This window comes from Peromyscus eremicus, chromosome 1 (assembly GCF_949786415.1).
Source record: "Peromyscus eremicus chromosome 1, PerEre_H2_v1, whole genome shotgun sequence".
NCBI classification, from domain to species: Eukaryota; Metazoa; Chordata; class Mammalia; order Rodentia; family Cricetidae; genus Peromyscus; species Peromyscus eremicus.
The window spans coordinates 23,873,294-23,893,646 of NC_081416.1; the positions used below are offsets into that span (position 1 = coordinate 23,873,294).

The following is a 20,353-nucleotide window of genomic DNA, read 5'->3' on the forward strand; positions in this document are numbered from 1 at the left end:
GAGAGGTTGGGAGGGATCCCTTCGGCTGTTTTACATGCTTTGTAGAACTGCAGTCATCAGCCAGAGAGCAGTAACTGCCAAGGGAAGGATGGAAAGAGACTAGACTAGGGGAGAAATGAACTCACAAAACCCAGCTACACTCCGATTAAAGGACATCTCCAAGTACTTAAAGCACTGACCACGTTACTTCAAGGAGATGAGCCAGCCCTGCAAAGCACAGAGGGCGGGAGCTGAGGCCGGGGTCGGTTAACTAGTGCCTGCCTACCCAGGCACAAAGCCTTGGGTTTGATCCCCAGCACCACAAAAAGGAAGGTGTGGCAGCCTCTGCCTATGGTTCATCACTGGGGAAGTAGAGGCGGGAAGATAAGAAGTTCAAGGTCATCCTTAGCTACAAAGCAAATTCTAGGCCAGTCTGCGATACATACAAGCCTATTACAAAAATACTCAAAACAAACATCCTCCACCCCCAAACCCCCCAAAAAAAATCTCATGAAGGTAGGATATGCTGTAAAAGCCAGAATGAACCAGAAAAAGCAGGACAGATCTGACAAACGATGTGCCAACCAAGGCTACCGATGCTCTGGAAAAGAAGGGAAGAAACAGGAGAGAGCCACTGCCCCCACAGTAGCCCACAGTGAACTCTTCCCTGGCTGATGCTGTGAATAGGAATCTATGTACCCCAGGAGTCCTAAAGTTGTGAAGTTTGGAACTTGCTGACACAAACAGAGCATCTACCATGTGGCAGATGGCATTAAAAATCATAATCTCATCCTACTTCTAGAGCTGAGGAGATAGCATATGGAGACCCAGATTCTAATTCCGGGTTTCTCCAGGACTGGTGATGTAAACTCCGTCAAGTCACTTCACCTGACCGGCGCCCTATCCACCCGTAAAATGAGCAGCTGGAATAAAGAGGAACAAAATTGTGTCGTTTACAGGAAAATGCAAGCAACTGGACCTCATCATGTTAAACGAAACAGGCCCGCCTGACAAAGACACATTCCATATGTTTTCTCTCATGTTAAATTTCAGGGGAGACATTGTATATAACTTAAAAATTAATAAAGATAAGTTAATGAAAAATTAAAACAGCAAAATTTAGGGAGCGTGAGGGACAGGTACGTAAAAAGGAGACAGACAGTGAAAGAGCAGGGGGAGAGGGGACAAGAAAGGGCAATGAGTGAATTCAGTGACGGAATAGTTCTTGTGTTATAGAAATATAATGAAACACATCACTTTGGGCATTAAACATATAGTAATAAAAAATGAAAATAAAATGAGGAGTTGATTAAGTTTATGGAAGATGGCCTTCAGCTAAAAACATTCTATAGGTTGTAGTTATTAAACACTTGTTTTATATTTACCTAGAAAAGCAGGTGCTGAGCCAATTGAATTTCTTTCTATTTTGGGCCACTGCCTCTCAATGGAATCCACTGTGCTGAGCATGGAAGAGTTGAAACCAGGAGAAATGCAGCTGTAGCCTTTGGCTTTGGCAGCTTTTCTAAGTCTATTCCAGGTGGTGCTACCCAGCATGACCATGTATGGTGAGACGTATTGTGTCCTGTGCAGAGGTACCCAGCCAACAGAGGTCAGGGAAATGGGGCTAAATTCCAAAGTGTCCCCAGTCTAAGCCAAAGGTGTATTATTGGATTGGAGCTGTCTTTGGACTGTCCATCAAAGAAAATTAATAGGCAAGACTGGGAAGCTGTGGCCAGGCTTGTACTGAAGTTCACATTGTATACAGAACTTACCATTTAACCTTTGCTCAGAACACCTCCACAGCTCCCCTTTCACCTCCAACCAGTTGGTAAGATACCCCAACACAACCAACCCCATCCTTTAAAGACACTGTAATGATGATCTGACCAAGCCAATGTTATCCTGCATGATGGAATAGCCTATTTACAAAATCTCACCCCAACCCAAGAAGATGAAGATGTTTTGCTTACTGATAGCCTAAACAGAAACGGGGCAGCCTCTGACGGTGATCCTAAAGAACAAGACACCCCTGAGTTAGTAGAATATACCTTCATAGATGTACTCTATCCATTTCATTATTTTCACATTTCCTAAACATGGTAGCTGCTAAATGGATTTGGCAGAACCACAAACACAGAAAACTGGTAACACTCACTGAGGTTGTTGCTGACATCTTCACAGCACAGTTGTCCTGACACCAATACTCAGCTTAGGGTAGCTGGTTTTTTGTTTGTTTGTTTGTTTGTTTGTTTGTTTTAACAGCATCTTACTCTGTAATTCAGAACTGGAAATTTTCTTGTATCAGCCTCCCAAGAACTGGAAACAGAGGCATGACCCACCAGTCCAAGCTATACCTGATGTTTCTAATGAATTATACTTACAATGATTTACTCACATTCCGACCCCCTCATGTTATTAGAAGCTACTGAAACTACTTGTTCTGGATTTTCTAGGTCATTCTTAATTTCAAGTATTCTTTTTTCTTTCCTCTGAATAAGAAGTTCCTTTAAAAAAAGTTCCTTTTATTTTTTAATTTGGAAAATATGGTCTCCATAATAATGGCATTTGCTTCACAAAAATATCTGCTACACCACCATCATGGTGCCCATGTTGGGTGTATGGCCATTAAAAGGAGAACTAGCTGGTGACCTCACCCAGGGCCTAAAACCCAAGTCTCAGTAAAGAGAAAAATAATGCATTTTCTATTAAACAATTTAGAACTCAGATGAACTTTTCCCTTGCTCTTGAGGAGAAATTTTCAAGGCTAAGGAGTTCCTAGTTGATGGAAGGGTTCACAATTTGGAAAATCTGAAGCCACGGGGCTTTCCAGCTGCCAAACTCCTACACGCTGGCTCTCGAGGCACGTTACACTCACTATTAAAGTGTCACCATTTATAATTTGGTGCTAAATCTCTCTAAAGCTAAGCTACTCAGCAAGGTCTGCTTACAAAGGTAAGGTCTGATTTACAAGACTTACAAGGTCTGATTCCTTATTAAAATATAGGGGTGAGACCAAGCAGGCGTTGATGATCAAGGTTCTCTAATCTCAAGCTAGAATTGAAACTATTCATTCAGACCAATGCCATGAAAAGAGAACCTCTTCATAGGGCTTGGGAGCAAGATTGACTCCACACTTCCAACACGAAAGGCAAGCCAGCTGTGACAGGATTGACTTTACGCCTCTGCAGACGTTTTGTGTCCCTGTCTTTAGTGTGCCACACTCTCCATGAAATGAGAGGAGGAGAGTCACCCTGCATGGAGACTTTTCTAATGCTGGCCAGCTGCCTGAGTACACAGCCAGCTCCAGCCTTTCTCTTGCCTCACGACCTTGTAAATGAAGGCGGTGACAAGCTCATCGGAAAGGCATGACTTTGCAAAGAGAAGCGACCGAGTCATGTTCCTGTGCCCAGGCCAGTTGGTCAGAACTCTTAGAGATCCTGGAAAACTTTCAAATGGCAAAGTTCTCAATTAAGTTCCCAGCATTCATGGGTATTTCAGCGTGACCATGAAGAAGCTATGGATTCAGACTTAGATGTGTGTGCAGTTTGCTTTGGACATTGTTCCTGCTCACTTACTTATAAAATGTGGTAAATGCACTTTACTTCTAAATTACAGCAATCTAGAAAAAAAAATCAAGCCCTGGGCTTGGTTTCCTCCCCTTGCTGGCTGAGTCATAAAAAGAAAGCCCAGCCGTTTCAATAGCCAACACGCCCCTCACATTAAGAATTGGTATTGTTCCCCACTCTCCCATCTCATCCAAAGGTCACACCCAGCTCACATTTAAGGAAAGATCTCCTGGTCTTGTCTAGCTCAGCATTTGCACATTTAATAAGAGAGCAGAGCCCCTGCCAAGTTAGAGGGGTGAGTTGCATCAGAACTTTCTAGAGGAACTTCTGAGGAGAGGCTGTGGACTTGAACTTCAGAGGCAGTCAGACCTGGGACGGAGTCACTTCTTGTTCTGAGTATTCAGTGAGAATGTTGATAATCTCTCTGCCCTGTAGACAATCATTATGACAGTGAAAAAGATAGCTCACACATACACACACACACACACACACACACACACACACACACACACACAGAGAGAGAGAGAAATTACCATCATCCAGCAAATGTTTGCCTTTGCCTGCTTGCTTTTTTTTTTTTTTTTTTTTTTGGTGTTTGGGTTTCTTTAGACAGGGTCTCATTATGTAGCCCAGGCCTCAAACTCTCCTGAAAGTGGTGAGATCCCAGACTTGTTCCACCACATCTGGAATGTTTGCTTTTTACTGCATATGTGCACTTGGAGACTGGGCCCATGATAAACACATGGACTTCTCCAGTTGTCAGGGAGGGACAAGACTCACTTCAGTCAGCCCTCAAGGTGATGCTGGAGAGAGAAGCAGAATATGTGCACTTGGAGACACATGGACTTCACCAGTTGTCAGGGAGGGACACGACTCACTCCAGTCAACCCTCAAGGTGATGCTGGAGAAGGAAGCAGAATATTCTCTCTACCCCAAACTCAGGGTTGGGACTTAAGTGAGACGCCATAGGCTGATGGGCTTCTGGAGTCAGGAGCGCATGTGTAACTTATGACACGTTAAATTACACATGCCAATTGTATTCAGGGTTTCTGACAACCAGGAGTCAATGCACATATGGCTGCCTTCACTTCTTATACTCAATGTAAACAAAATCTCAGGCCCTTCCGTAAAGGAAGTGACTTCCTTAAAGAGCACTCAGCAGCTAATGGCCGAAGTGGAACTGGTCTTGGGTCTTTTCAGGAGAGGCTATTGTCAAGAGTAACCGGGTCAGACAATCTAAGAAACTGGCCAGACACCTCTCAAACTCCAAGAATGGTCTTCCCACGTAAAATCACAGTGTGTTGTCCCTTGCCCTCAAAGCAGGATTTCTTCTGGCCCATGCAGAAACTGCCCTGTAAGGGCAGTGTGTGTGTGTGTGTGTGTGTGTGTGTGTGTGTGTGTGTGTGTGTGTGTGTACATGTGTGTCTGTCTGTCTGTCTGCCTGTTTGTCTGAAGGGCAGAAACAGAACTTTAGAAGGAGGATCCTTTTCTCTGTCTCCACCTCTGGAAAGCCTCCCGGGGTTTTTACAGCCAGCTGAGAAAAGCAGCCAGAGACAAAGAGATGCGAACATGACCCTTCTTTGTCTCTCTGGCCAAGTCTGAAGAGGTGAGAGCATGATGTCTGGGTTCATGGGCCTGAAAAAGATGCCTTTGAACTTCAGTGGAAAAATCCCAACTCTGCTCTAGGCAGAGCACAAAATGAGCTGCTTTGCTGGCTTTGTCAAGAGGAGGCTGGTTAACAAGCCTGCAGCCGGCCTGGGGAGGAGACAGCGAGAGCAGGAGCCGGTAGAAACCATGTCTCTCCATTTGTAATTTACAGAGACATTCAAGAGCACTGACTACCAGAGAAACTCTAGACCAGGGTGCAGGGTGGGGGAGGGGCTGGCTCAGCAGACCCCTGGGAGGATGTGACACAAAACTCAGGCCCCAAGGAGTTGGCCAGGTGTAGAGGAGTCTCTTAGCCAGAAAGGACAAATTTCTGCTGTAAAAGGCCACAGAACAAAGGCTGCTTTTGCCTTTGCAGCACCCAAGCTCCCCTGTTCCGGTGTGAAAGCAGCTGTAGACAATGTGGAAAAGAATGGGGGTGGCTGCATTCCAAAACCTTTATTAAAACCTTTACGGCACCCACACTTGAGTCTCATAGAATTTTCACTTGCTGGGAAATAGTCTTCTTGAGTTTTTTTTTTTTTTTCCAACCTTTAAAAAATGCAAGAGCCACTCCTATGAGTGTGTGTTTTAAGACTATCCTTGCCAAGGCTTATGGGACCCTGTGGAGACCAATCTTGAACAAAGAAGATGATATAGGTACCTAAGCCACAGGCTTTCTTAAACCCTTTTTGTGCCCAGGGCTGGGACCAAAGTGAGACACTTGAGCTGCTCAGCATTCAGAATTTAAGGAGGCAGTCGCTGGTGAGTATAAGGTTGCCACCTGGGAGACCTGAGAGCATAGTGCCTCCTTAAATTTTGCACCCTGGACACCTTACTTGGCTCACCACAGTTCTAGGTTGGCTGGCACCTGTACATAACCGAGTACTGTATCATGAAGCAGCAACCTCCACCTGAGCCGTTGTGATGCCCTTCTGGTGGTGTGCCCATTGGCACGCTGAAACTATGATTCCCAGCCATTCCTCTGGGAAACACAATTTGTTTAACAAGAAAAATGATCCGTGTAATAAAAAGCTGAGGGCGACTGTGGAGAAGAGAATGAAAAGTTGTGCAAAGTGGACTTAAGGATAGTCTAGGGGGCAGGTAAGATTATGGAAAATCACTCATAATTAAAACTGTTACTTGCAGAGTGACGTGAGAAAGATCAAGAAAGAGAAGAAATAAACTGATGTCCAAAGGAAATCTTTAACAAGTTTCACTGGATAAATATTAAAGCTCTAAACCATCTTGGCCACTTTTTCAACCTTCATTCATTACATCTATACCCTTATCAAATATATATAGTAAATCATATAGCTGATCATGGACTTATATCCACAAGATATAAAGAACTCATAACGAAAGAGAACTCAACTTTAAAATGGACAAAGAAGCCGGGGTGGTTCAGTGGTTGAGTACTTGCCTAGCACGTGCAAGGCTCTGGGTTCAGTCCCAGGATTTGACTAGACATTTCTCCAGAGAAACGCTGACTAGACATTTCTCCAGAGAAACGCAAAAAGCCAATGAGCACATGAGAAAAAGCTCAGAGCTATTAGCTATTAGGAAAGTGCAAAGAAAAGTTATAATGAAATTATCACTTCACATCCAAGTAGGACGGCTATACACAAAGACAGAGACAATAACAAACACTGCTCGGGATGTGGAGACGCTGTGGGGATGAGGCAGATGTTTGGAGAAACTCTCTGGCGACTCCTGGAAAGATCAAATGCATAGGTCTAGGCCCCAGCTACCATGCCTAGGTGTATACTGACAAGAACAGGAAATGTGTGTTCTCACAAAAGCCTGTGTTTGAATGTTCACAGGCATGGGAGTACAGTTCAGTGGCAGAGCATCTGCCTGGCAAGTAAAAGGCCCTGAGTTCAATCCCTAGCCCTTCAAAGAAAAAAACAGGTTCACAGAAGCACTACTCATCATAGCCTTAGAGTAGAAAAAGCCTGATGAGGGGCTAAACACAACACAATGGAATCTAATTACACAATAAAAATTATGGAGCACTAATACATGCTATAGTGTAGATAGTGTATATAGGCCTGAGAGACGGGCCTGAAAATGCTAAAGCTAAGTGAATTAAGCCATTCCCCAAATATCATGTACCCTGTAAGTCCAAGTGTATGAAAATTCATAATAGTGTATTCTGTAGAGACAGAAAGAAAGAATAGTGGATGAATAGGGTTAAAGAGGAGGCTGGGGGTGGGGGTGGGGGTGAGTACAAATGGGTAAACTGTATCTAAACAAGGATATTTAAAAAGAGAAGACATCTGAGCACCCCTTCCCTCAAACAAGGAGATATGGTTGGTGCTTCAAAGGAGAAAGGGCACTTCCCATCCCTGAGAGACCTGCAGATCTTCGTATTGCTGAAGGCTGGGGAGGTTTTCTGCTGAGCTTTCTGAAGGTTTGAGGGGCGAGAGCCTTCACAAGGGAAGGGGTTAGAGCTCAAAGCAGGGACCAAGTATAAGAGTTAGGAGTTGCACTCTTGAGCTCTCCATGCATGCAGAGCACCAAAAGGAGCATCACGTGGGTGTCTTGGGGCTTTTGAGGGCCAGAGCATGAGTCAGCACCCCCATCTGAGAACAGCTTTTCAGAGAGGACCAAGCCACCAGTTAGTCTAGTCATGGAGGGCAGAGGATGGTCACACCTAGCCCTGCAAATGATGCTTCAAGTCCCTGAATGATGAATCACTTGATCACCAGAGTAGAAACCTCCCCATCACCCCAAGATGTCTCTGAGCCCCACTGTCTACTGTCTGCATGTCCCCAGAGAGGGAAACTCTCACTGCTCATGACTATGGCAATCATTCCATGGGCATCCTGAGGTTCTGTCCTGTAAAACACAGGGCAAGGATGAGATCAGGTCTTTACCTGATGGCATGTCCTTGCCCACTGGCTCTGATTATTTTCAGGCCACAGATATATGGCCCTTCTAAAAGACAGGTCTCTGAAGCTGATATCTCCATTTATGCAGGAAAGGGGTGGGGGGAGTCCTAATGCTGACGTTGTCCCAAGGCTGTCATAGAGTAGTAGTAGCCAGAAATGCATATATCTCAAACCAGAGTTCAAGTGAAAGGTTTTTCATTCTACCTCCCATCAGATCCTAAGCCAAAGAGCTAGGATAAGTACAGAGACAGGAAAGATGGATTGACGCTGTCCCAGGTCAGCCATTCAATCACGATGGTGTGTAGCTGGTCTCAGGCTGCTCATCACTGATGCACTGGATATAACTGCACTGTACAGAGCTGGTGGAGCCCACTCTCTCTCAGAGCAATCAGCAGGAAAGGGCAGCTTCTCCCAAATCCCATGTCATAAATGTTGCTGAGGCCCCAGTAAAGGAAGAAGCCGCCAGGCAGCTCACCAGGCACTGGCTTCCAGCTTTAGTCTAAGCACCCAATGAAATTTTAATTATTTCAAGGTTCAAATTGTCACTGATCTCCAGGGCAACCAAATGCTGAAAGCAGAAAACAAAGCCTTGTTGCTGTTTCAAAGGTACCTCTTAGGCTGGACAGTGAGGCTCAAAGGATTGGGTCATTTGTACGAGTTACAGCTTAGAACATGAATTTATTACCAGTGGGTCACACAGCAGAGGCATTAGCTTTTTCCTGAGGTTTGGTTCAGCTCCGTTTGAAAGGGAAAACAGTTCAGAGGTAGAGTGCTTGCCTAGCAAGCAGAGGGTCATAGGTTCAATTTCCAGCACACACACACACACACACACACACACACACACACACACACACACACCCCTCTTCTCTCTTCTCTCTCTCTCTCTCTCTCTCTCTCTCTCTCTCTCTCTCTCTCTCACACACACACACACACACACACACACACCTCTCTTCTCTCTCTCTCTCTCTCTCTCTCTCTCTCTCTCTCTCTCTCTCACACACACACACACACACACACACACACACACACACACACAGGAACTACTGCTCAACTCATCATTGCCCCTTAATGATCTGAGCTTAGCAGTAAAGAGCCAGCATTTTAGGAAGAGGCAGAGCAGTCACAGAAGCTTGCTGTGCTCATCGTTTTTATTTACAGTTTTTCTACTCAGAATTTGTAAAAGTGAGTTATATTCCCATATAAAATCTTAAATTATTTCCTGTTCTTTTTAAAATTCAACACAAATCTCCTCTGCTTTGCCGTACGTGTTCATGCAGAGTGAACCCTCTTAAGGGTCAAAGATGGGAAATCCTTGAAGTGCTAGCTAGCCCAGGAGCTGGCGATGTTTCTGCCTTGGCCACCCAGTTCCCCTTCCACTGCTACTGAGTAGAGCTAGGTAACACAGGCAAGTATGTCAAGACAAAAGCTGGCACTTTCTGCGCTCAAATCCACCTGTAAGATAACTCTAGGCTTTGAACGCCCCAAGATTCAGACAGGGAGATGTTTGTTTTTAAAGGGATGAACACTCTTAGTTAAATCTTTACCCTGCAGACTTTAGCCATTTGCCAAAGACTCCACTTTGTTGAGCCAATAGATTTAGAACAGGAGGGAGTATACATGGGACTGGATGGGGGATGTGCTTTAATGTTTTACAAGGAGGAGGAGGCTAACAATCTGGTTAGTCAGCAAGCATGAATCCTCATTAATGTCTTCATCCAAACCTATTCTCTCCACACAGCTGTGAAAATATAAATCCACTGGACTGTTCTAATCAACACACCCAGGAGGAAAAAAGTAAAAATGTAATACCAAAGAACTAATTAGATGAATAACACAAGCCTGCAATGCATAGGAAGGACTGGGGTGTCGTGTTATAGACTAAGATAATACAGTTGTTCCTTGGACCCCCATGGAAACTCAAAACTGCAGATATTCGAGTCCTTTAGATAAAATTGTATAGTATTTGTGTGCTACCTGTTCATCCCTGCATATACTTTGAATTGTTGTGCTGTGTTGTGTGGGGAATAATGACAAGAAAAACCAGCTGTAGATGCTTCTAACAGGGGTGTGTGTGTGTGTGAGTGTGTGTGTGTATGTGTGTGTGTGTGTGTGTGTGTGTGTGTGTGTATTACTTGGAACTGAACCTAGGGCCTCACACATGCTATATCCTCAGACTTTTTTGAATTTATTTTGACACAGAGTCTCACTAAGTGGCCTTGAACTTTCAATATTTCTGCCTCAGGCTCCCGAACAGTTGAGATTATAGGTCTATGCCGCCAAACCTGGCTAAATGTTGTGGCTAGGATGGAGGAAGTGGTTCCTGGGGTTTAAACCCAGGGCTTTATATGTGATAGGCAAGCTCTCTATCACCAAATAACAATCCTAGCAAATTTGTTCAGATACTTTAAATCTGCATCAAATGGAGTTCGTGAATGCAAAGCTTGTAGATATGGAGGGTAAGCCGAACATTAGAATTCATACTGGTGTAAACGTCCCTGCGAGGCCACCAAAGAGCATGGCAGGGTGGGAAGGAGTCCACCAACAAGCAGAAAATTCAAGGTCGGGAGGACAGGCACACTCACTGATGTCAGCACCGTATGAAGAATAGATAGCATCTCACTGTAGAGGGGCCCACAATGGTGCCTTTATGCCTGGTTTACATAAAAGGTAATTAGGAGCAAGGAGATTGACCTGTCAATCACTCTTGGATCCCAAGCCATAATTTAAATTTGGGTTACCTCCAGAGTCTGTTTCCAACCATGTCATTGATCTTGTTTTCTATGCATCTGGCATTATGCTTGCATTGTTATTCAGAGGGGAAAAAAGCATAGGGCTCTGTCCCTGCCCTTTGTAAGTTTACAACCTGACTGAGCAACCAGGCTCATGAAACAATCAGAAAACAGAATGGGAGTGTACCGTGGAGTGCCATGCTTTCAGATGAAGGGAGTAATTCACAAGACCCGAGGCAAGGGAATATAATTCAGCTGTGCCAAATTGCTAAGCATTTCCGCCAGACACTAAACTAAAAAGCAAGATGTAGAGAAGGCTATAGTTTAGGACCAGTGACTTTCTGACACAGTGTGGCGTGTGTGTTGAAAAAAGGCTTTCCTTTACAGAAGCCTCCCTATAAAGGACAGGACCGTCAGCCCATCCCAAGCTATACCATAAGTGGCGAACAAAAAAAAAAAAAAAAAAAAAATGCCCACAGCCTCCAAAAGGCAGTTGAGACAAAGGGAAGAGCAGGTCCTGAGGCCCACTCTAATTGAGCTGTGGTGACTGCTCCTAGCCTCCAGAGACTGAGCAGGGAGGAGACAGTTTGCCTCATCTCACAGCTCTTTTCCTCTGTAAACTAACCAGCCTGACAAGGGAAGGTGTTTAGAAGCTAATGCCCAACAGCTTCAGGGTGTAGGGAGCCTGAAGGAAGCACAGTCATTCTGATAATCATCCTCAAACTCACACCCCACACAAGCCTCTTTCGGAAGCTATTACAGCAATCCCTTTGTATTCACTTGCTATCCTGAAATTTCTAATGTGCTCTCAACTGTGCATGATTTTAGAAATCTATATCCTTTCAAATGAGGTAGCATGCTGTCCCCAGCAGCAGCCTCGTGGTGGAGAGCTGAGGGGTGAGTCTTCAGCGTGCAGGGCAGGACAGGCCACTCTGTATTGAGCATCTTGCTTTGACTCAGGTTTCATGTGGGGTTCCGGGAAGAGATATAAAATGAACCTGTACTCTGGCTGTGGTGAATGGACAACAAACACAGAGAGCCTTCCCTTGGTCAGACAAGATCCCTAACGCTCCCAAGGGCCCCAGCACTATCTGGATTTGTATGGCAGAACAAATACTTTCCATAGGTATAGATCAAAAAAATAAATAAATAAGGGCAAAGCACTCAGTTTAAACTGCCAGCCGGTGGTTCCCCAGAACTCAAAATCTCCAAGAGAACTTTGGAAAAAAAAATGTTCACCATGTGTCCAAGTCTGAGACTCTGACTGAAAGGGTCTTGGTGGGATCTGAGCACTATAATATGGGTTCATGATTGTAATCAGCATAATACGGCCAAGTCTGAAATACCACAAACAATGGAGAGTGAGTGGGATGATCCCATCAGCAGACACTGAAATGAATGGGAGTATCTGGTTCATTTAAAAGTCTACTCCTGGGCAGGGCATAGTGGCGGACACCTTTAATCCCAGCACTTGGGAGGCAGAGGCAGGGGAATCTCTGTGAATTTGAGGCAAGCCTAGTCTACATAGCAAGCTCAAGGATAGCCAGTTAGGACTCATACAGAGACCCTGTCTCAAAGAGAGAGAGAGGGGGGGGGAGAAAGGCTACTCCCAGTTTTCTGTCTGGTTGAAAAGAAACCACCACAGTGCAAACAGCCTGGATGACAGTTCTAGTGATGTCATTTACTAGCTATGTGAGCTTGGACAGGTGTGCTGGTTTGAAGAAGAACGGCTCCCATAGGCTCATCTATTTGAATGGTTGGTAGAACTGTTTGGGAAGGATTAGGAGGTGTGGACTTGTTGGAGGAGGTGTGTCACTGGGGTTGGCTTTGAGGTTTCAAAAGCCTATGCCATTCCCAGTTAGCTCTCACTCGGCCTCCTGCTTGTGGATCAAAATGTAAGCTCTTGGCTACTGCTCCAGAGCCATACCTGCCACCCTATCGCCATGCTTCCCACCACAATGGCCGTGGACTCGCCCTTTGTAACTTAAGCCCGATAAATTCTCTCTTCTGTAAGTTGCCTTGGTCATGGTGTCTCACCACAGCAATAAAGAAGTAACCAATACCAAGTTACAAGGATTCCAAGAAACAGTTTTCTTAGCAACACAATGAGGTTAATGATCACATCAGCGTCACAGGCTGACATCAGTCATGGAAAGTGTTAAATGCTTGATAAATATCAGCTTTTTTTTTTTTAATTATATCCCAACCGTAGCATCCCCTCCCTCCTCTCTCACTCTCTCCCTCCCACCTCTTCCCCTCTGCTCCTCCCAATCCAACCCTCCTCCATAATCATTCAGAAAGGGGCAGACCCCCATGGGCACCAGCAAAGCATGGCATATCAAGCTGCCATAAGACCAAGCACTTCCCCCTGTATTCCAGCTGGGCAAGGCAATCCAGCATGAGGAATAGGTTCCCAAGAGCCAGTCAAAGCACCAGGGACATCCCCTGCTCCCATGGCTGGGAGTCCTACACATAGATCAAACTACACAACTGTCACATATATGCAGAGGGCCTAGGTTGGTCCTACACAGGCTCCCTGGTTGTTGGTTCAGACTCTGTTGTGAGTTCCCATGAGCCAGGCTAGTGGTTTCTGTGGGTTTTCCTGCGATGTTCCTGACCATCACCTGTTTCCTACAATCCCACCTCCCTCTCCTCAGCAGGACTCCCTGAGCATAGTCCAGTGTTTGGCTGTGGGTCTCTGAATCTGTCTCCATCAGTCACTGGATGGAGGCTCTCCAAAGACAACCGGGGTAGTCACCAATCCAATCACAGGGGATGGCGTGTTCAGGCTAAGCATCCACTGCTGCCAGCAGTCTTAGCTGGGGCCATCCTTGTAGACTTGTGGGAGTTTCCCTTGCATCAGGCTTCTACCCAGCTCTGTAAAGCTCCCCTTTCCAGTCATCTCTCTCAGCACTGTCCTCCTCAGCCCACCCCACAACCAGATCCCTCAAGTTCCCATGCCCACCTGGTCCCAGTCCAACTAGGAGATCTCCTCTATTTCCCCTTCCCAGAGAAATCCGTGTGCCCCTCCTTGGACAATGTCAGCCTTCTTGATCAATGATGATAACCAAGGTAAAAATGCACCAGTTGTATTTCAATAAAAAGAATATTGATCTAGTGTTGGGGAATATCATTTTAAGGTGTGTTCCTTTTGTTTATGTTTCATTTGTTTACCTCTGTGAAGCTGTGTTACTGTGCCTGTCTAAAACACCTGATGGCCTAATAAAGATCTGAACGGCCAATAGCAAGGCAGGAGAAAGGATACGAGGGGCTGGCAGGCAGAGAGAATATATAGAAGGAGAAATCTGGGAGAGATCTAGGAGCAAGAGGAGGAGGAGGACCAGCCACCCAGCTACGCAGCACGCCACAGAGTCAGAGTAAGATTTACAGAAATAAGAGACCTAGAAAAGCCCAGAGGCACAAGCTAGACAGGGTAATTTAAGTTAAGAAAAGCTGGCAAGAAACAAGCCAAGCAAATGCCAGTCATTCATAATTAAGAATAAGCCTCCCAGTGCATGTGATTTATTTGGGAGCTGAGTGGCGGGCCCACCAAAAGAGCAAAACAAACAACAACAATCGAGGACCAGGTTAATAAAAAGAAGTGTGAAGAACCGAAATGTGCAAAGTTCTAGGCCCCCAGGTGGAGCTCCGGGAGTCCAATTGGCGAGAAAGAGGAGGGTTTGTATGAGTGAGAATTGTTGAGACCAAGGTTGGATAAAGCACAGGGACAAAGAGCCAAATGAATGGAAACACATGAACTATGAACCAATAGCCGAGGAGCCCCCAACTGGATCAGGCCCTCTGGATAAATGAGACAGTTGATTAACTTGAAGTGTTTGGGAGGCATCCAGGCAGTGGGCCCGGGACCTGTCCTCAGTGCATGAGCTGGCTGTTTGGAACCTGCGGTTTATACAGGGACACTTGGCTCAGCCTGGGAGGAGGGGACTGGACCTGCCTGGGGGAGTCTTTGCCCTGGAGGAGATGGGAATGGGGGGTGGGCTGGGGGAAAGGGGGGGGGGAGAACAAGGGAATCTTTGGCTGATATGTAGAATTAAATTATAAAATAAAAAAAAGAATTAAAAAAAAAGAAAAGTTCTAGAAACAATTTCCCATAGAGAATGGCTGAAGGAAGTAGGAATGGTTAGCAAGGGTAAGAATAAGTGATAGGGGAGGGCATGGTGGTGCAACCCTGTAATCCCAGCACTTAGTAGAAACTGGAAAATCAGAAGTTCAAGGCCAGCCTGGACGACATGAGACTCTATCACAAGAAAGAAAAGAAGAAAAAGAAGCAAGAAATGGGTGAAGTCCATGGTTCTGTCTTCAGCAGTACAGATTGGGCCCAGAGTGAGTCGCCTGGTTGTATGTGGTAAAAGAGAGAAAAATCTAGATTCCTAGAGGACCTGGAAACTTAGATAAGAATAAAAAAAATTTAATATTCTCAGTAACCTTATATTGAAATTTAGCATTTCCTTAATTATGAACAGCTACAACAAACCTAGATAGAATTAGAAGTAACTGATCTTGCCACTGATAAAAACAACACATTTTCACATCATAGCATGGTTGTGGTGGATACTTTATAATATTATAGCTATTTAAGGTGACAAATTGTCTCCATTGGCCCAGATTAAAGGGATTTCCTAGAACATGAGGCTTACAACGCTGAAATTAAGGAAGTCCCAAGCAAGTCACACACTTCTTACATTCCTTACTGCTTGGAAATTCAGTTAGCTATCGCATTTCCAGGTAATGATGGTCCATGTGTCAATAAAGATGCATTTAAATTACCATCTCACAATTTCAAACCATTTTGTGTCTCATAAATGTAAGTCAACACAATTTTCTCCATTATTAATGTTTTTTTATTTCATTTGGTGCATTTAAAGTATTATTTTAAGTACATTGGCTTCATTGAAGGGGTACATGGCACACACACACACACACACACACGCACGCACGCACGCACGCGCGCGCGCGCACACACACACACACACACACACACACACACACACAGTCTAAGAGAGAAGAAAGGAAAGACCTTTGGCTATAAAGTGGAAGCTTCAAGATTTAAACTCCGCCTGTAAAGCTACAGGCCACAGTGGATCGCACAGAACAAAAAAAGACTTGGGAATGCATCTCCAAAGCTAATGGACAAAGGCATTTTTCTGTCATCAGAAAATCTCTAACTTCTCCACTCCCTACATAGGCATGTGTGTATTTTGTGACCTATATTGCTGCAGAGTCAACTTAGACCTGAGACCTATCAATTGGAATATCTATTTCCCAATAACTATAAATGATTCCTCTAAGAACTGTATTTTGACAGATCTTGCTTTATCTTTTAAGTAAAGCAATAAAAATTCAGATTTTTTTTAAAGAGCCAAGTTTAATGAAATAACAGAAAGAAACAGGTGCACATACCTGTCATCTCAAGATTCAGGAGGCTAAGTCAAGAGGGTCATGAGTTCAAGAACAAGCTAGGCCATATACATAGGAAGTTCCAGGCCTATGTGGGACCTATGCAGTAAGACCCTATATTAAAAACTCCTAAAGAGGAAATGAAGGAAGGGAGGAAAAGTGATAAAAGAAACACAAAATCTTACCAGACACCACTGGGCTTCAGGCAGACGTTGGCTCCCACATGGCCTTGTCAACAGAGGTTCCACTAAATCCCCAAAAGGCCCTAAGAGGCTTGCTCTCTTTTGATTAACATGGTTCCAAGCAGCTGGCCCGATGTGGCCAGAAGGCAGGGTTCTCACAATCGCTCTTGTCCCAGTATACACAGACCTCTTAACTTCCCTGTCATTTTTACAAAACCTTCTGACTAACAAAGTGGACCGTTCCTTCTTGCTTTTAAAGAAATCGTCTCCATCGTCACAACTGTCAGAGAACTCCTCCAAAGGGCCCAGAAAAGTCTTGGCCGGCGGACTGGGAGTAGAACCCTCCCTGCAGAGTCCCCCGCCTGAGCAGAGCACGTGGGGCTGCCGGCAGGAGCTTTCCAAGCACAGGTATTGGTCACGCAGCGAGCTGCAATGATCACACTGTAGTTGCCCGTTCTTACTGCCACAGTTTTTTGTCGGTTCCATTAGTTTACAAGCCGTGTAATTTTTCTTCGGCTGCCCCCCAGGAAGAGTAACACAATTTGCACAGTCATCCAAAATTAATTTTTCTGACAGGGTATGAAAAGCGTCCGACATTGTTCTGTCAGTTTCATAACGGAAATGAAATACTGCCATGTTGCTGTCAAGGTGAGGTCCGCTGGTCTCCATGATTCCAGGCTCGTTTCCCAAAGGGCTCACATCCATAGGAGGGTCATCCATTTCCAGTTGAAGTCCAGGGAACGCCTTCCTTTCCAGGGGAGAAGAAATTCCAGTTTGCAAACGCAGGTCCTCTTCGGTGACAGAGTCACAGGCTTCCCAAGGCTGGCTCTGAGGAAGGCCACACTGGTGGCTTTGCAATGAGCTGCTGTGGTTCATGGCGTGGTTTCTCACAGAATCCGGTAGGTTTTGCTCCCAGCACTTTTCATTGTGGTTCTCATCACTCATTATCTCCCCACTTGCTATTGAGAGGACCTTGAACAAATCACTTCTAGAAGGCTCGGCCTCAGGTTTGTTCCACTGTGAGATGGTATGAGGGATCTGGCCACTCTGCATGTCGGCACATGCCTTTGGAGCACCAGCGTCTGAGACCTTTTCACTCTTGTCCTCTGCCACTGCTGACTGGGCGGAAGACACTTTCCTCTGAGTCACAGGGATGAGGACGGAAGCTGCCATTTCTTCGGAAGTCATTTTGACCAGCGTCCTTCAGTTACTCCACTGGGTTCCCTTCCCTGGTGACCATGTCAAGATAGCAGATAATCTCACCTAATCCTGGTCTTTGGGAGAAACAAGGTGACAGTTCCTTTCATATTAAGAGCCAAACAGAACTTTCCAGTTGAAATTTCCTACTAGAACAGTTTGCTTTAGACCAGTGTTTCAAAACAGCAGGTCAGTTTTCGTTCCTCTGTTGCTCGAAGCTAATTTTTCAGAAGCATTTTGTTCAGGATCACATTTTGCGACTTGTGGTTCATTGTTAATGTGCAATGTTTTAAAAATCCAGTTTGGATGTTTTCTATTCCCTATAAGAAAAGAAATAACATCAAACATGTATGGCATTAGATAGGTTTTTAAAGGGAGTTGATAATTTTTAGTTAATAGAAAATACAGGTCAATTCCGAGGACAGAGTTTTACAATCAAAAAGTTAGTTTTAATATTTTAAGCATTTATCACTTTGGCTGGACAATTCAAAACTTCTGCTTCCGAAGTGGTGGTGGTGGGGGGCGGCGGCAATGGAAGAGTATGAAGAATCCAATTTATCCTGGTGCATTAAATAAAGTCTAAGCAAGAAAAGAGAAAGACGCCGGGTGGTGGTGGCGCACGCCTTTAATCCCAGCACTCGGGAGGCAGAGCCAGGTGGATCTCTGTGAGTTCGAGGCCAGCCTGGGCTACCAAGTGAGATCCAGGAAAGGCGCAAAGCTACACAGAGAAACCCTGTCTCGAAAAAGCAAAAAAAAAAAAAAAAAAAAAAAAAAAAAAAAAAAGAGAAAGACAAAAATAATGGTTTTCACACCGTGAACAGTCCAAAAAGAATGTTGACAGCAGAATCAAGAGAGAAATGAAGTGAGCGCAGTGTAAAGAGCTGAGCTCACTGCTTAGAGTCTCCAGGCCCAGGCAGCAGAACCCAACAGTCTGTCTGGACAGAAGAGAAAAAGCCGCAGCTTCAGGAAGGCCAAAGGATCTGGGCGATGAGACGAGAGAGAGCCGTGAAGATAACACAAGACACTTCTCGTCATCAACGGGGCAAGCAAGGGAAGAGCGGGGTAAGAAGAAATGCTGTTAAGTAGCAGTCTATACCCAGCAAATGTCTTCTATAAATGAAAACGAAGTAAGACCTTTTTCAGACATGCAGAGCCGGAAGAATTCATCAAGTAGCAGAGTTAACTACAGAAAGTAATAAAGGAAGGCTCTTGTGCAGAAGGAAAATTCTAGACATGGCTATATAAAGGAACTGGATCTAGATAGGTAGATAGATAGATAGATAGATAGATAGATAGATAGATAGATAGATAGATAGATATGGGCTGGAGAGATGACTCAATGGTTAAGAGGTTCAATTCCCAGCACCCACATGGCAGCTCACAACTGTCTGTAATCCAGTTCAAAGTGATCTAACACCCTCATACAGACATAAATGCAGACAAAACACTAGTGCACATAAACCAAAAAGACAAAAATTATTTTTTAAAAGGAGCAAATAGCCTAAACATATTAAATATATGCATGATTTTTTTCATTTTTTAAATCACTTAGTGAGATAATTGACCATTTAAAACAAAATAGTAACTGTGTGTCGTGAGATTTCTAGATGGCAGAGGTCAATAAAAGGGACTTGGAACAGTAATGCTATAAGATTATTTCTACATGAATCATTATATGGCTATGTAAAGGTAGACTAAAGATGTACATTCTGAATCCTAAAGCAACCACTTAGAAAAAAAGCATTAAAACTAAAGACATTTAAAATTCAGTCAATTTTCTTTACTTATTTTTTTAATTTATTTATTTTTATTTTATGTGCATTGGTGTTTTGCGTGCATATATGTCTGTGTGAGGGTGTCAGATCTTGGAATCACAGACAGTTGTTAGCTGCCATGTGGGTGCTGAGAATTGAACTCGGGTCCTCTAGAAGAGCAGTTGGTGCTCTTAACCACTGAGCCATCTCTCTAGCCCCTTCAGTCAATTTCAAACATTTACAAAACCAAATAGTAAACAAGAGATGAGACAAAAAGGGAACCAACAGTGGATTTAAATATTACAAAATGCATCTTTAGTCAACATTTCTAGCCTCTCCTCCCCCACCCTTACAAGTTACACATGTAAGGAAAATATCCCTTTGGTTTCATTTGAGTAAGAAATTGTTCAGTTTAATGTGAGTAGACATAAAAGAATGACTTATAACACTGCAGTATTTTAAGTGGCTTAGCTAGTTTAATGACTTAGTCTTTTTTCTTCAATCAAATTATTGAACCTCTTCCTTGTGTTGCACATTGTACTGTGGGGTGGACAGCCAGCACCTGCGTGCAACCCTATTAACAGAGAGAATCAAACAAATTTCTATGTGATGTGGAAGGTGCTGTTAGCAAGGCTCTTTCAGGCATGTTGGAACCAGAGAGTGCTCATCATAAGTAGACCCTTTCTTCCTAGATGCAGCCCCCTCCTCCTGAGGCAACTCTTCTGAGGTCACTACCCACTGCCAGCACCAGCTGGGCTGCCTTTCTCCTTGTCACATGGATGTCACTCTTTTCCAAGGACACCTACCAACATGACTCCCTAAACGTGAGCTGAACAAGGACAACACTAGACATACCAAAGCAGGTAGAGAAAAGCCCATGAGGCCTCACCCCTACTCAAAGAGCCATAGACAACTTAGGAACAGTGAGAGCAGGAGAAACAGCCTTCCAATTGGTGATCCGATACCAAGTGCTCAGCCCTGGAAACATAC

The 20,353-nt window shown here is 44.4% G+C and overlaps 1 protein-coding gene across 1 annotated transcript in view; it reads right to left on the reverse strand.

Annotated features, from left to right (window-relative positions):
- Plce1 (phospholipase C epsilon 1) overlaps positions 1-17,925 on the reverse strand; it is a 263,328-nt gene extending 245,403 nt beyond the window's left edge. Inside the window, exon 1 of the mRNA XM_059258527.1 lies at positions 16,416-17,925. Coding sequence (XP_059114510.1) covers positions 16,416-17,600 — 1,185 coding nt within the window. The 5' untranslated portion in view covers positions 17,601-17,925. The remainder of the gene's footprint in view (positions 1-16,415) is intronic.
- Positions 17,926-20,353: the final 2,428 nt, after the last annotated feature.